Genomic DNA, 17,676 nt, shown 5'->3' on the forward strand with positions numbered 1-17,676 from the left:
AGGGCCCACCTCCTGGTGTGGCATATGCTCCGTAGAAGTGGGAACCAGTGTTGTCTTGGCCAGTCCGGAGCTATTATGATTCCCTTGGGCTTCTCTGCTTTGATCTTTAGTAATACTGAGGTCATCAGTGGCAGAGGTGGGAATGCATAGATTGCTAGGGAGTTCCAGTTGAATGAGAGGGCATCTATTTTCCAAGCTTTTGGATGGTATGTCCTTGTGCAGAATTTTGGTAGAAGATGGTTGAGGTGAGAGGCAAATAGGTCCACTTCTGGCTTGCCCCATGTCGAAGTGAGTTGTCTGAAGGCCTTCGGATGTAACCTCCACTCGTGTGGATCTGTGAAATTCCTGCTTAGGCTGTTCGCCAACACATTGTCTTTTCCTGGAACAAACTGGGATTGTAACTGGATGTTTAGGCTCAGTGATTTCTCCCAAAGCTGCATTGTCAGCCTGCAAAGGGGGTAAGAGTGGGTGCCCCCCTGCTTGTTTATGTACCACATCACAGTGGTGTTGTCTGTCCATATCATTAAATGGCCTTGCTGGAGTTGGTGTTGAAAAGCCTCGATGGCATGCATTACTGCCAGCATTTCCTTTTGGTTTATATGCAGATGTGTTTCCTTTGGAGACCATTGTCCTTGTATACACCTGCCTTCCATGTGCCCCCATCCAAGGTCTGAGGCGTCTGTAGTCATGGTCTGTGTTATCTGTGGTTTTTGAATGACATACCTGTGTTTGCCTGGCTCACGAGGCCCACCATAGGAATTCCTTTTGTAGGCATGGAATGAGTGGTATGATTGTCTCCAAGTTGTTGCTGTGTTGAGACCAAATGCTTTTTAGGTACCATTGAAGCTTTCTCATGTGTAGTCTTGCTAATGGAACCAGGAGAATGCATGATGCCATGTAACCCAGGGCCTGTAGGAATCTCCTTGCAGTCATCTGGGTGAGTTTTGCTAAACCTTTGAAGTAATGAGTTAACTTCTCTTGCTTGTCTTCTGTCAGGTAAGCCATCTGAGAGGCTGTGTCTAGTTTGACTCCTAAGAAGATTATTTGCTGGGATGGCTGCAGTCTTGACTTTTGGAAGTTGACTGTGTATCCCAGGGCTTGAAGTAATCGTATGACATAATCCAGGTTTTTTGTCAACATCAATTTGTCGTCCGCTTGTATGAGGCAGTCGTCCAGGTACGGGTAAATTTGTATACCCTGGAGCCTGCAATGAGCAATTACTGAAGCCAGGCATTTTGTAAATACTCTGGGCAGTAGATAAGCCAAATGGCAATGCTGAGAATTGATAATGCTCTGGCCCTGCAAGAAATCTGAGGTATCTTCTGCAGCTGTGTCTGATAGGGACATGCAGGTATGCCTCCTTGAGGTCCAGAGTAATCAGCCACAACCCCTTGCCCAGCATGGGAAGGAGTTGCTGTAGAGTCAGCATTTTGAACTTTGGTACTATGAGAAAGGTGTTTAATGCGGACAAGTCCAGTATTGGTCTCCATTGAGATTCTTTTCTTGGAACAAGGAACAGTCTTGGGTAAAACCCCTGGTCTTGTTCTTGTTGTGGAACTATTTCTATTGCTTTCATTCGAGTCAGCAGAGTGATTTGCTTGATAGCCTCTGCCCTCTGATTTTGTGGTAGGTTTGGCATGCCTTGTTTTCTTGGTAAGGTATGAAAATGAAACCTGTACCCTCGGTCTATAACGTCCAAAATCCATTTGTCCTTTGTCAGTCTGTGCCAGTTTTCTGCAAACAGAGATAATTTCCCAAGGGAGCTTCTAGTTGTTCCCTGGTAGGCGGTAGTAGAGGAAAGTCATTGAGATTGTGGTTGTGGGGCAGGTGAAACCCCTGCGTCACTTCTTTGGTTTCCTGGCTGCCATTGTCGTCCCCTGTAAGAGCCTCTGTATTGGCCTCTTCCTCGCCACGTCTGTTCTTACCCCTTTGAAACTTTTCTGGATTAGGAAAGGACCAGTTTTTGAAGGCCAATTCCTACTGAATCTGGGGGGTTGAACCTGGAGGAAATCTTTCACAGTCTGAACTGATTTTGCTTTTTCTTCAATGGTCTTTAACACATCCTTAGCATTTGCACCAAAAAGCTTGTTCTTTTCCAAAGGTGCATCCAGAAGTTTTGCTTTTACATGATCTGGCAGAGGTTGATCTTTTAACCAAGCATGTCTACGAATGACTGCCCCTGTCATAGCTGCCCTACATGAAGCTTCCAGTGCATCATATCCACACTGCAGGAAGTGACTGCTTACTTGCTGAGTGTTATGTACAGCTTCCTGCAAAGTCTTCCTGTCTAAAGGATCAGGAGTGGCTAATGTTTTTTGTAAATCTTCTAACAGATAATCCTGATATTGTAACATATGAAAAAGGCAATTTAAAGCTCTCATAGATAAGGTAGTGGATGTGTAAACCTTTTGCCCCATCTCTCTAATGACCTAGCTTCCCTGTTGGAGGGCAAAGGATTTTTTGAGGTGGAGGCTGAAACTCCTTTAGGCCCCTGTGAAACAGTTTCCAAATCAGCAGTATGGGCCCTGAATAAATGGGAATGAGTTTCTGGGACCCTGTAATACCTGTCTGGCTTGGCTGGAGCAGGAGGAAGAGAATCAGGGATAGCACTAGAGTCAGAATACAAATCATCCAGAACATCAAGTACAGGAGGAATAGCTAAGGGCCTGTGCTGAGGCTTCTTAAGGAAAGTCCTAAGGCGTTTCCTAGAATCAGAATATTCCTGACCTTGCCACTTGAAATGTTCCCTCATGGTGTGCAGAACTTCCCCAAAAGAAATATCCTCAGGAGCGGAGGCCGAGGGGATGGAATCTTCTGCATCTGAGTCCTCATAGGTCTGGAAGAGCTCTTCCTGGCTATCTGAGTGGACAGAGCCCTCAGAATCTTCATCTGAAGGAGTAGGATCAGAGGGTTCAACCCGGGGCCTTTTATCAGGAGGAGGCTGGGATCCTCTCTCAGGATGGGCCTGTGAACCTCTAATCATGGAAATCAAATCAGCAGCCATGGACATAATTTGTGTCTCTGGAGTCGGCTGAGGTAAGGATTTAGAAGTAATATGCTTTGTTTTGCTGGCTGCCTTAGCCCTAGTGTAGGCCTCAATAGACATGGTCATAGGGGGCCTGGCAGCTCCACGTGCAGGAGCGACCTTGTCTACAGCAATGGTCTCGGGCATTTCCTCGGTTTCGGTATCCGGAGGAAAATCTATAACTGGCGTTGAAGTAATGTCTGGAATCGGAGTCGTCGGTAATGCGGTGTCTTCGGTTCGGAGCAGTGGAGAGACCGTCTCAGAGGGAACCGGAGCACTCGCGCTAGGTTTTGGCGTGGAGTCGGTGGTAGACGCGGGCCGAGGATGTCGGTCCCGTTTTTTTCGCTTTTTGGGAGTTTGCGATGTCGGAAGATCCGACGGCATGGTGTAAGCAAAAATATCGCCGAAATAATCTTCAGCGAACTCTGCCCGGTGCCTGAGAGTGCGCTTGTTGAAGCGAGCACAGGCTACACAGGCCGAGACGTCGTGGTCTAGGCCCAGGCAAGGGAGGCAGTAAGAGTGGAAATCCTTATGAGGTATTTGTTTACCACAAGAAAGACAATTGTTAACTTTTTCAGTAATTTCTGACATCGGCTGAGGCAAGCAAAGGTCCCCAACGGGGTACTTAGCTTTTTTGATGACTTCGGTATCGTAGAATACAGGAGCTGACCGACCGGCACTTGCGAACTGCTTCTGCTTCGGGCACCGCGCGGCAAGAAAGACTGGAGAAAATGGCGTCGGCTGATGCTTATGTACTCCAGCCGCTCTGACGTCGGAGAGAAATACGACATCAGCCGACGTCGGACCCAGACTTTGGAATCCGGCCAACTGAGGGCTGCCTGAGGCAGGACAACCCACATGTTATGACTGCAGTTGCATTCTTGAAGGACATCCAAAGTAGCTCCAACTGCAGGAAAGATCAGAGAGAACAGACTACGGTGGTTTGGGCACATGTACAGAAAAGCAGAAGATGATCGGGTGAGGAAGATTTGGGACAGACAGGAAGAAGGTAAGTGGAAGCAAGGACGTCCAGCAAAGAGGTGGACGGATTGTGTGAAAGAAGACCTACGACAATCAGTCATAAGTGTTGAAGAAAGCAGGAGTGTGGCAATAAATCGAGAGAGTTGGTGACAGTTAACACGATACCCTGACCCCATGTAGAAAAAATGGGAAAAGGGGGGGCGGATGATGATGATGATGAAGCCTAGGGAGATCATCCTCGACCAACTGATAGATGACATTGTGTACAAAGGCTCTTGTGACTTGCTAAAGTGCTTATAAAAATCTCAACCTTACATTTGATCAATCTACTGTTAGAGCAAAACCAATAGTTAGGTATGTCATGTTCTGGGCTTAAACAAGTTACATAAAAGAATGAAAGTCCTGGTGTGGTATCTGCTTGCCACAGTGGAGTCCATTATTAACTTTCTCTCTGACATCAGTCAAGAAATATATGAAGAGTTCTTCAATGGGGTAGTTAGCTTCAGAAATCATCTTTCTCTGGTGCGGACTGACAGACCCCCAACAGCAAGAATGAATGGAGGGTATAGTGCCAGCTGACTCCCTTCATACCCAGATATCTTCACATTTCTCTGGTAACTGGGCTAGCCAAAGGCTTCCATGGCAGAAAATCCCATGAAGGCAAAAAAGACTGAAAAATCTCTAGCACCTGATCCAAAACAGTGTTGTCTTTTTCCTATGAAATGAATTTCAGATACAAAAAGAATTCTCATGACAATGTGCTGTCTGACCACCATCAAGACAAAGGCTTCCCAACTGGGAAATGCAGGGATGTTTTCAAACATTCAGTCTCAGTGGTTTGGCAGGTAGCACATTCACCATTTACGCAGAGAAGATTAAAATGCTAGGGGTTCTTTTCCTACATCAGCTGCTTGGACTTATGTTCTAGTACTGATGCTACAGAGCACTATAAGGGGTGTGAGTTGCACTACTGAATTACTCAAACTGGTGTTACCATGGCTGCATGTATGACATCCCATGGCAATCGACAACTAAAGAGCAGAGGAATTTCCTCAGTGTCCTGGCCTAATAACTTTCAGTCAGCATGAACAACACTTTGGGTCTCCACTGAAAAGTGGGCACAGGCTTAGCACCACTAACCTGGTCAGCAAATAAATAAAAATAAAATGACTAAAGACTAGAGGCTCTTCAAGCTTTACCTGTAAATAGATGAGACTGCAATGTTAAAGTCATATGCCAACAACTTCCATAAAGTGCTTCCAAAATGTTCACAAAAACTTGAAGTCAGTAGGTATGACAGTTCTCAAAATAAGTAAAAGAAAATAAGAAAACAAAAGATATCAAGAAGAAATGCTCATTAGACATGTACCTGTACTGCCAGTACTTGCTGCAGCAGGGAAGTTGAAACCAGTGCCACTTGAAGCTGCAGTTGCCCCAAATCCTCCAAATCCACCTACAACATAAACATGTTTGAAACCCCAAGTAAACATTACAGTTCAGATACTGCAACCAACTACCTGAGTTTCTGGCATTCACAGTACTGACAAACAGATGATGTACAGTTGTGTGCGAAAAACAAAATCCATAACTTAAATGTCAACTCCAAGAATCAACAGACATTCTACTTAGCCAGAAGATGCTGTATGATACAAAATCCAAAACCGGCTTCAGGTACACTAAGGTGCCCAAAAATACAGCAACAAAAATAAAATAAGGCACCAAAGTTACACACTGGAGGCTATCCACAGTAACTTTATTTCAAGAGAGAAATAAAGTTACTGTGGATAGCCTCCAGTGTGTAACTTTGGTGCCTTATTTTATTTTTGTTTTAGATGCTGTATGATATATACTATGTAAGTTCAAAAGGTGGATCAATACTGGATCAGCAATGAATATGCTGACTGCTCTACTGACATTACAAACTTGAAATCCACCTGGATGGACTCCGTTACCAAACAGATATGTTTACAATATTTTCTTAATGTTTACTGGATTGTGCGTGTACACACCCATGTCGTTATTTATTTTTTTTCTTCCCATCCTCCAGCACCTTCCTGCTGGCTCGTTTACCTTTATCTGTTCTGGAATAATAGAAATCTAGTATTCCTGGGCTATTCAAGAACCAGCCCATTCTTTCCTGCCTGACAACCCACATCAGCCTTTCATTCCTGGTGAGAGACAGGCAGTAGGGAGTATGTCAGCATGCTGGTCTTGGAGGTGGCATACCCTCTCCCTTTGGTGGCTCCTCTGAGGCCACATTTACTACCTCCCAAGGGCAACTGTGCCCTCTTATTCCAGTTTCCACTTGGTCCTATATAGGTAGAACAAGCCTGACCAGCTTGAAAGTCCACGGCTACCCATCTAGTGAATGACGATCACTTCCCTACCACTAGGATGAGAAAGCCAGAAGTGGCCACACGGTCCTATCCTCTCTGGCCTCCCCAAGTCACGAGTCAAAACTTGGGTCAGCTGTGGCATAGTCAAGGCATAGCCAGGGCTTTATCCGCTATGCCATACCATTGAGCTACATCACTTATCTTGATTATGATTTATGTACCGATTCCAAATACATAATTTTTTCTGCATTTGGCAACTGGGGTGGTGGTGCTGTGGTAGCGTTGTCGCCTCACAGTAAGACGTTGTCCTGTTCAATTCTCAGCTAAAACGTCTTCTGTGTGGAGACATGCGTGAATGGGCGTACCTTCATTGAAGGTTGTGCATCAGGCCTGGCAAGTAGTTACGTAAATATCTACTGCCAATCATTAGTGGACCGGAGTTCTGCTGTGGCGACCCCTAACCGGGAAAAAGCCGAAAGATACAACAACTTCATATCTCCCTTAAATAAACCACCTCTGTCTCTTTCATTTCTTTTACAACATCCAATACATCCTCAAAAGTTGTTTCAGTCTTTGATTTCCATTTTCACATCACTGCTTTTTTTTGGCTACCAACAGCATTAAACTTAAAGCTTATAATGTGTTGCAACATGTAACCATAGTTTCAAATCAAAAAGGCAACTTCCTTATTTGCCATAATATCCACCCTGACACCCCTGGCATTAGTAACAAAGCTTGTCTTTAAAATCAATCAACTCTATAAATTCACAAAATAAATGTTTCCAGTTTCCTATAACTTCCCCTTCACATTTCTGATGCTTACTCACAACTTGGGGAAAGATCCCTGGAAGTCTGCTCGAAGTACAAAAACAGCAATGCAAACATTATGTTGCAAAAATCTGAAAAAGGCTGAACTTAGTTACATACATAATTGCCCTAAAAATCTTCACACACAAATATAAAGCAAGCAATAAAACTGAACATACATTATATAGAAGATGAGAGAGTTCCTAATATGTACGTTACATAATAATGCATGAAAAATATATTACAGAATGAGTAATGAATCGTAAAATTTGCCTCTAGGTAATTCGGTTGTGTTGATTAATGTGAAACTGGCATGGGTATCTGCCGGTGATAAGTGGGATGAGGACCCATCTACTCCAACACATGCTAACGGTGGGAGGGGGGTATGTGACCCTATTGCAAAGTGTGTGCCTGCCATAAAGCCCAGCAGCCCAAAGTAACTAAGATACTGGCCTGCCTGTGTCCAGTTGCCCAGTTTGGGATACCTGGGATAGCTCTCGAGTGAAAACTAGACGTAAAACCAATCAACTTGCCAAACATGAACTAAGAGTTGCTACACTCAATGCAGGGTCATTGACTGAATGCATCTTGGAAGTGCATGACATGATGGTACGGAAAAGGCTGGACATCCTATGTATCCAGGAGACAAGGTGGAAGGGCAGTGTAGTAAAGCCACTTGGCATGGGATCCACAGTCTACTCATCAGGAGGAGGACAGCCTTGAAACTGTGTGGGAAGGTTTACATTTAAATTTTCAAGGGAAGTTTCAGCAACCACGGGTTGTCGAATGACATTTGGCCAACCCATGCTGCTGATCCTTTCCTTGTGCGAGTTCCGTTTCAGCAAATGCTCAGTGCATTCGCAAAGATGAGGTCAGTCACTGAACTAGAGATCGTGGTACAGTGGGGATCAGGAAATGTACACTTTTCCCCACTGTAGTGCGATCTAGGAGTTGGAATATATATTTTGTAAGGGGGGTGCAGGGGGGATTGCCCCGCTGCAAAATCCTCACATTACGTCTGGTGCAGTTTAGGACTTACTAATGTCAAGTACGGTCAAATTCGCATATTAATATGCAAATTCGACATTTTGCACATCGGTACGCTCCGTTTCTGGTTTTCCAAGTTGACATTACCGCATTTTAGCCAACTATATTTCATACTTATGATAGTAAACTGTGTGGGAATTGTGGTGAGGGAGAGAGTTCAAAAGACAGTGAGGGATGTCAGAGTTACTGAGACTCATGGCAATCAGACTCCAGTGTAATGACAATGAAGTATTCATAATCTCAGCCAATGCCCCCCGCAGCAGGGTGGTGATAATGAGGAAAAGAGTATTCAGACAGCAACTGCAGCACCTACTAGGATAAACCAGGACAACATGCATACTGGTGTCGATAATGGGTGACCTGAATGCATATACTGAAACAGAAATAAGAGGACATGAGGGCGGAGTGGGCCCACGTGAGTGCGGCAACATGAATAAAGGAGGACAGGCTATTCTAGACTTCTGTCTGGTAAATGGTTTGATGATGGCCAACACACTGTTCAGCAAAAGTGTCACAAGATTGCAAACAGAGTGGCAACATGCAAGTCAGGTAAAGGAGAAACCACAGGTAGCCACAATCAGCTACAAGCAGTGGTCAGACAAGGCTCCAAGGTAAACAGAGCCCATGCTGAAGACAGTACAGTTGTGTATACCTGCCATAAATGTAGATGTTAGAGTGTCTTCACTGTTGCAGTCATAACTGTAGGGTACTCCTGCCGGCAGGCAGCCCGAGGTCGCCAGAATATCAAAGTCTGGGTCCGGCGTCGGCTGTTTCAGCTAGAACCCTGACGTCAGAGCGTATGGGTATAAGGCTGACAGCCGACGCCATCTTCTCCAGCCTTTCTTGCCCCTGATGTCAGAAGCCTCCATAAAACCAAAAGGTGTCCCAAAGGAAACACAAATACACCACAAAGGTAGTGGAAAGGAAAACACAGTAAGCAAATAGAAACAAGAGGGGTCTGGAGGGAGGGAAACACAGACTGCAACAGTAAAGACACTCGAACATCTACATTTATGGTAGGTATACACAACTGTACTATGTTCTTCGTGTTTCACTGTTGCAGTCATAACTGTAGGGTAGAATCCCAAAGCTGAGAATACGGGAGGAGGTTATGAAGAAGAAGGAGCAGCTAGAAGACCCTGCAAAACAGCAGAGGCAAAGCCTGCCCTAGACTTAGAGTACAAAGGGAGGTTATAGTGCTTGGAAAAAGTATGCACCGAGCTCCAAGTGGCAGCCTCCAGAATGTCCTTGGTAGGAACTCCTCTGAGAAAGGCTGCTGAAGTGGCAGCTGCCCTAGTAGAATGAGTCCTGATGGTACCTGGAATTTGTTTCCCATGAAGAGAGTAACAATATCTTATTCCATGAGCAATCCATTTGGAAATAGTTTGCTTAGAAATGGCTTTACCAAGAGAACTGGAAGCAAAAGAAATAAGCAATTGATCTGATTTTCTGAAACTTTTAGTTTTGTCCAGGTAAAAACGTAGCTGCCTGTGTACGTCTAATGAATGTAAAATCCTTTCCCCCCTATTTTGGGGTTTGCGAAAAAAGGTAGGAAGGTGAATAGTCTGATTTAGAGCCACTCTAGAAACTACCTTAGGCATAAATGTAGGACTGGTCCTCAAGGAAACTCTGTCCTGATGGAAGATGAGGTATGGTTCCACGGCCATGAGGGCTTGAAGCTCAGACACCCTTCTGGCAGAAGTCAAGGCCAGCAAGATAGCTGTCTTCCAGGATAAGAACTTAATGTCCGCAGAGGCAGCAGGCTCAAAAGGAGGCAAAGTAAGCTTTTACAAAACATAACTGAGATCCCAAGGAGGGACAGGATGAGTTCTAGGGGGTTTTAGATTCTTAGCTCCTCTCAGAAATTGTCTAACCAACTGGTGGGAAAAAATGGGAGGATCACAATTGAAATGTGCCGAAATAGCAGAAGCATGAATTTTAATGGAAGAAAATGAAAGACCTTTAATCAAAAGGTCTGAGAGATAAAGTAAGATAGATGAGATATCTGGTAATAAAAGGATCAGAGCCACGATCCTGCATCCAAATACAAAATCTTTTCCATTTAGAAGCATAAGATTTCCTAGTACTAGGACGCCTGGCTTCCAAAAGAACATCCAGAACTTGTTTAGGAAGAGAAGAAGGGATCAATTGCCTTTGATGAGCCAAGCTGCCAGACAGAGAGTCTTGATTTGAGAGTGAAATACCTGACTCTGATGCTGGGACAGTAGAGAATGGGTCAGAGGAAGATTCCAAGGAGGTACCAAGGAAAGATGCAGTAGAGTAGGGTACCAAAACTGACAAGGCCAATTTGGAGCTATCAAAATGATTAGTCTGGGTTTGTCCAGCTTTATCTTTAGCAATACCCGAGGCAGAAGAGGAAGTGGGGGGGAAGGCATATCCCGAAAGATTCCCCCAACTGAATGACAGGGCGTCCACTTTCCAAGCTGTCTTGTGGAAGGACCTGGTGCAAAAGAGAGGCAACTGATGGTTGAGATGAGATGCAAATAGATCTGAGGACAGCCCCAAACTGCCGTTATCTTGCTGAATAAGTTGGGGTCCAACATCCATTCGTGAGGATCCAAAATGTTTCTGCTTAGGCTGTCTGCTAAGAGATTTTGTTTTCCTGGAATGAACTGTGCCTGAAGACCCAGATTCAACTTTAGGGCCGTATCCCATAAGGTCATGGCAAGTCTGCAAAGGGGGTAAGAGTGAGAGCCCCCTTGCTTGTTTATGTACCACATGACTGTGGTGTTGTCTGTTCGAATTAGCAGAGGTCCTGGCTTCAAAAGGGTCTGGAAGGCTAGAAGAGCATTTTGGACTGCTAACATTTCTTTCAAGTTGATGTGCCATAGAAGGTGTTTGTTTGTCCAAGAACCCTGTTGGCATTTGTCTAGAAAATGAGCTCCCCATGTATAATTCGAGGTGTCCGTGGTTATGGTCTGAGCAGGTTGAGGCAGACGGAAGGGCTTGCCTTCGTTCAAAACACACGCCCTGGACCACCAAAGGAATTCCTTCTGGAGGCAGGGAATCAGTGGAATCATTGTATCCAGACTGTGGCAATGTTGAGACCATACACTCTTTAGGTACCATTGAAGTTTCCTCATGTGAAGCCTTGCATTTGGAATCAACAGGATGCAAGAGGCCATGTAGCCCAGAGCCTGCAGGAATTTCCTTGCAGTGAGCTGAGTTAATACTGCCAAGGTCTTGAAGATCGAAGCCAGCTGTAACTGTTTTTCTGGAGTGAGGAAGGCTTTCTGTAAACTTGTGTCCAAAAGAGCTCCCAAGGAGATCATTTGTTAAGACGGAATCAAATGTGACTTTATGTTCACTGAGAATCCCAGTAGTAGGAGAAGACGTTGAACAAAATGCAGATGTTGTAGTAGAAGGTCTTTGCTGTCTGCCTGAATTAGACAGTCGTCCAGATAGGGGTAAATCTGAATCCCCTGAAGTCTGCAGTAAGCTACTACTGGAGCCAGGCATTTGGTAAAAACTCTGGGCGCAGTAGATAAGCCAAATGGCAGTACAGAGAATTGGAAGTGTCTCGAGCCTGCCCTGAATCTGAGGTACTTTCTGCAATGTTGCCTTATGGGGACGTGTAAGTAAGCCTCTTCTAGGTCCAATGTTACCATCCAAGAATCTTGTGCGAGCATTGGAAGAAGTTGTTGAAGTGTAAGCATCTTCAATTTTGGAATTTCCAAAAAGGTGTTTAATATAGAGGTCCAGAATAGGTCTCCAGGAGTTTTGTTTTCTTGGGACCAGAAAAAGTCTTGAATAAAAACCTTTCCCCACCTCTAGAGGTGGAACAGGTTCTATGGCCCTTAAGGCTAATAAGGCGTCCACTTGATTTAAGGCCTCTGTCCATTGATGTTTTGGCAGATCTGGCCAGCCTGAAGGCCTTCGCAGAGTGTGAAAGTGGAATCTGTAACCTTTCAAAATCACATCTAACACCCATTTGTCCTGGGTAATGTGAGTCCAATTCTGGTAAAAAAGAGAAAGTTTTCCTCCGAGAGGGGCATCCAGGGAAGGAGGACCTGAAGCCCAACAGAGGGAGTCATTGATTCTGTTTTCTTTGGGTTTGAGATCTGTCTTCTCCCCTTCTAGGTGAAGAAGCAGTCCACTGTCTAGACCTGTAGGAGGCCTGAGCCTGCGCCCTACCTCTGGAGCGTCTATATCTTCCCCTTTGAGGCCTGTCAGAGGTGGGAAAAGACCAATTTTTGGAGGGCCAATTCCTAGAAAATCTAGGAGGCTGAACTTGCAAGAAATCTTTTACAGTCTGCATAGACTTGGCTTTTTCTTCCATCTTTTTAATAACCTCCTCAGCCTTAGACCCAAATAAGACATCATGCTGAACAGGGGCATCTAGCAATTTTGCCTTAACTTGTTCAGGTAGATTCTGTTCACGAAGCCAGGCATGTCTCCTGATGACAGTACCAGAGGCAGCCGCCCTGCAAGAAGCCTCTAAGGCATCAAAACCACAGTGTAAACTATGTTTGCTGACTTGTTCAGTAGCATGCAACACATCCTGTAATTCCTTGTCCTCAGCACATGCAGGAAAGGCAGAAATCCTTTGTTTTAAAACAGATAAAAGAAACTGCTGATACTTAAACATGTGAAACTGGCAGTTTAAAGCTCTAATAGAAAGGGTGGCTGAAGTATAAACCTTTTTGCCCCACCTGTCCAACGCACGAGAATCCTTCTCAGAGGGGATAGGATTCTTGGAGGAGGTGGCCTTAGCAGCCTTGGAACCTTGCGAAATAGTTTCAGGATCAGCAGAAGGATTCTTGAATAAGAATTGATGAGAATCAGGGACCCTGTAAAATCTATCAGGCTTAGAAGGAGCAGGCGGCATGGAATCAGGATTCAAATTAGCTTCAGAGAAGGCATCATCCATAATATCAAGTACAGGAGGAAGAGCTAAAGGCCTGTGCTGAGGGAGAAGGAATTCCCTGAGTCTCTTTTTGGAAGCAGAGTAATCCTGACCTTCCCAATGAAAATGCTCCCTCATCTCATGCAAGGTTTCCCCAAAAGAGAAATCTTCAGGGGGGGAGGCAGAGGGAACAGAATCCTCTGCATCCGAATCCTCATAAGGAGGGAAGGAGTAATCCTGATCAGAGGAAGAAACATAAGATACAGAAGCCTGATCAGAGGAATCATAAGGGATATCCTGTCTAGGCCTTTTCTCAGGAGGAGGGTGAGAGCCCCTTATCATAGTTAATAAATCCTCAGCCATCCGAAGTAATTGCTTCTGAGTCTTAGGGGCTGAATCCGAAGAAGCTTGAGCAGAATGTCTGGGTTTAACAGGAGTCTTTGACTTAGCTTTTGTCTTTGTGGATATAGTAATGTGTGAAGGCCTGAAGACCCCCTCAGAAGCCGGTACCTGCACAGCGGTTCTGGACCCATCTGAAGGAGCAATGTCCGAAGGTCCTGCAGCAGACAAATTACTAGGCCTAGTTGGCTCACCATGTGAGTCCGTGTCGGCCATCGGTTCTGAAGTGGCGGACGACAGGGGCTGCAAAACCGCCTCACTGACTACCGCCGAACCCGAAGCTGGCTCCGGCTGCAACAAATCCTGTTTGGACCTCAGAGGCCTGTCCTTGTCTTTGCGCTTCTTCTGTAATCCGGTAGTCGGTTCCGACGACATTCTATAATTAAATTGTCTACCGAAGTAATTCAAGGCCCAATCGTACCTACGCTTGATAGTGCGAGAATTAAACCTGGCACAGAACCGACAACAAGAAACGTCGTGGTCAGGGCCTAAGCAAGGTAGACAGTAAGAGTGGAAATCTTTATGAGGTATTTGTTTTCCACAGGATACACAATTATTAACTTTTTCTGACATCGGAGGAGCAAGAAAAAGGTTTCCCCAATGGGGTACTTAGCTTTGAGAAAAAAAGTAGAAATCTTCGGACCGACGACAATCACACCACGTTGTCTTGAAAACGCCAACCAACAACTAGCGAACTACTTTGCACCGCACGGCAAGAAAGACTGGAGAAGATGGCGTCGGTTGTCAGCCTTATACCCATACGCTCTGACGTCAGGGTTCTAGCTGAAACAGCCGACGCCGGACCCAGACTTTGATATTCTGGCCGACCTCGGGCTGCCTGCCGGCAGGAGTACCCTACAGTTATGACTGTAACAGTGAAACACGAAGAACATCTGGAAGTTGACTGGAAAAAGAACACAACAGTTCAAGGCTTTACTCAGGGCTCTAAGCCCTTCAAGAAGAGGCAAAAAAGGTGGGCTTCCAAGAACTGCAACACTTCAAAACAGCATGTGTGACGACTACATAACAGGTATGCAGCCGAGTCACGTATGCAAATAATTTGCATAAGGAAAGCTTGTGGAAGTCCAGGAGTCAACAAAAGAAAGACCAGGAAAAAGTGGGAGACAGAAAAGATGGACCTGGCTAAGAAGGAATACAGAATGCCTAATAAACAGGATAAGAGATGAGTTGCAATAGTGAAGAACAAGGCATGAAAAGCACTCCACCAACTTCTAGAAAGTGTCTTGGTAGAGGGCACAAAGAAACTATCAGGATGCAAGGCTAAGACAGAAAGATAAAGAAGACAGGCAGACACCCTTCATAAGGGAGGCCAACAACAACCTGCTCCCCATTCCACACATCATAGGCAGATGGAAAGAGTACTTCTGAATGAATAAAACCCCAGAAAAGCTGTACTGCCCCAGATACAGCCTATGGAGAGAAAAGGAGGAGCCCAACACAGAAGTAGTGAATGCTTCATGATAAGATTTTATTGGATCCAGGTGTTCATTTGTTTTACCAGTGTTGTGGGACTACATTTTGCATCACTTACTGGAATGGAATTTTAATAAATTATGAAAGTAACCCTGGCTTCTTTCTTTCTGTGGTGGTGAACTGCACAGTTTCCATTCGGTGGTGAAATAAGTAAGAACAGCAGCTAAGGAAAATGAAGTCAGGGAAAGCAGCAGGCTAAGCAGGATTCCGGATACTGGTAAAGGCTCTTGCCACCCCTACAGTGCCTTTTTTAGGCAAGGTTCAAATGACAAATTCATCACCGTAACAGGTACAAGCAAGCAAAATCTGAGGGTAATGCTACTCAATGCTAAAAGTCTAAATCTCAAAATGCATTCACTCAAGGCACTCCTTAAAATGGAGAACACTGACATCTGTGCAGTGACAGAGACCTGGTTCAAAGCTCCAGAGAGCACCCCTGCATTACCAGGCTATAATTCATACCACACCTTTCGGCCACCAAACCTGGACCGAAACACTAAAGGTGGAGGTGTGTCCATATTCATTAAGGATATCCACACCTCCAAGCTAGTTACTCAGCATAATGCATCCGAGATTATCCAAGTTCAACTAATTCTGGGCAAAACTGCAATCCAGTTTGTAGCTTGCTACAGAACCACCACCATGCCCCGGGATTCCCACTCCTCTTTTCTTGAAACACTGGAAAATATTAAGGTACAACCCAACACTCTAATAATGGGTGATTTCAAATACCCCATCATTAACTGGGAAAACTACTCATTCTGGAAATCATCAATTCCAACGCCTTGGATCAACTTATCCATCCCCCCACCAGGGGCAGCAATATCCTAGACCTGGTCCATCACCAACATGGGTGGCCGGTGTTCCACACCAGAGGTCAGCTCCTCATTGGTCAGATCTGACCACAAGCTAATCACCCTAGACATCCATATCCCGCTCCCACCCCCTATTAGGAAAACAAAAGTAAAAAATTTCTCCAAAGCCAACTTCACGCTTCTTAAGACAGAAGTGGCAAACTTCACGACACCCGTGCAGATGGACAATAGAGGTACGACTGCTGAATCCTACACAAATGTACTTTATAAGCACTTGCATGAGTACATGGATCGTGCTATCCCTAACAGAACCAAGATCCTATCCCCCAAAAAAGGAAGCCAATCTGGTGGTCTTCTGCCATAAACAAACTCTACAACAGAAGAAAGAAATTTTTGCAAAAAACAGTAAAATCCCATGATTGGAGGAACTCCCTGGTCAGCCTCAGTAAGAAGCTGAGATCCCTCATAAAATCCTCCAAAATCGAAACTGATTCTAAAGACAACCACAAAGCATTCTGTAGCTATGTCAAGAATCTCAATGGCAACACTCAGATCTGCTCTGAGTTACAGCACGACACTAAATATACAGAACCAACTGATATTGCCAACATCCTGGCAGATACGTTCAGTGCTAACTTTACCCCCCCCCCTCACCCCCTAAAGGGCCCATCTTTACACTGGAAGAATGCAAAGTTCATGCAATCACGGCTGCACAGGTAGAAACCTCACTCTCCAAAGCCAAGAACACAGCGTCCATGGGACCTGACAACATCCCAGGCTGCCTTCTACATGAACTACAGAATGAACTGACACCTCACCTAAGTACCATGTTCAATCATAGCCTCACCTTAGGCTTTGTGCCCATTGAATGGCACACCACGACTGTTATCCCACTCCACAAAAGGGGGGGGGTCACAACAGACCCCGGGAACTACCCCATTAGCCTGAAAAGCCTGGTCTACAAGGCCATGGAACTCAAACAAAGACACTGGAGATCTCCAAACTCTGGACCCCACACAGTTCGGGTTTGTAAAAGGCGGATCATGTCTCCTAAACCTGATAGACTTCTTTGAAGTAGTCACCAAAGCCATAGATGAGGGTAAGGTGGTTCACACAGCCTATCTAGATCTCGCCAGGGCGTTCAACACCATCCCCCACTCTGGAATTATAGACAAACTCACTAAACTAGGTATAAATCCCTATGCCACAAGATGGGTTGCCAACTGGCTTACTGACAGAACCCACACTGTGAAAGTAGCAAACTCCAAATCAGACTTCAGACCAGTGATAAGTGGAGTACCACAGGGTTCAGTCCTGGGTCCTCTCCTGTTTGGTATCTACTTCTCTGAAGTACAGGCTAACACAGAAGGTCTTTGGCTAAATAAATTTGCAGATGACTGCAAACTAGGAGCCATAATCGAAACTCCTAATGATGTGGACATCCTGCAAAAGGGCCTCACTAAGACAGATGCCTGGTGTCAAAGCCATGGTCTCAAGCTCAATGCCAAAAAGTAATAAGTAGAATGCAAGCACCGAAGTCTCAGCACAGGTACCAAAATTAGGGCTGTAAGTTTAAATTTGTAAATAGTAGTCCACCAAACAGAGAATAGTCCAAAATAACAGCAACAGTTTAATCCAAAGACAGCATACGTAGGAACAAATACACCTCACGTTTCGTCAAAAACTTCATCAGAATAACATCACAATATAAAATGTCATATAAATACTCTAATTAATTTCAAACTAACCTATGAGAATCAACTGTCATGAATATATTAATTAATTAAAAATACATTTAGTCGCAAAATCATAAATAGTAATGTTAAAATCTTTGAAAATAAAATGCAACATTATTTTGTACAATATACATGAGTACATTAAATACATTAAAAATATAAGTTTATT

At 44.7% G+C, this 17,676-nt stretch overlaps 1 protein-coding gene across 3 annotated transcripts in view; it reads right to left on the reverse strand.

Moving 5' to 3' along the window:
- NUP54 (nucleoporin 54) overlaps positions 1–17,676 on the reverse strand; it is a 1,988,420-nt gene that overhangs the window by 1,223,607 nt on the left and 747,137 nt on the right. For 2 of the 3 annotated variants that reach the window (XM_044061229.1, XM_044061230.1), the window contains exon 4: positions 5,376–5,459. The exons of the other annotated variant lie outside the window; for it this stretch is intronic. In XM_044061229.1, the coding sequence (XP_043917164.1) occupies positions 5,376–5,459 (84 nt within the window). The remainder of the gene's footprint in view (positions 1–5,375; positions 5,460–17,676) is intronic. 3 annotated transcript variants of the gene reach the window in all.

Source organism: Protopterus annectens, chromosome 2.part0 (genome assembly GCF_019279795.1).
Source record: "Protopterus annectens isolate FY-2018-M chromosome 2.part0, PAN1.0, whole genome shotgun sequence".
Classification (NCBI taxonomy): domain Eukaryota; kingdom Metazoa; phylum Chordata; order Ceratodontiformes; family Protopteridae; genus Protopterus; species Protopterus annectens.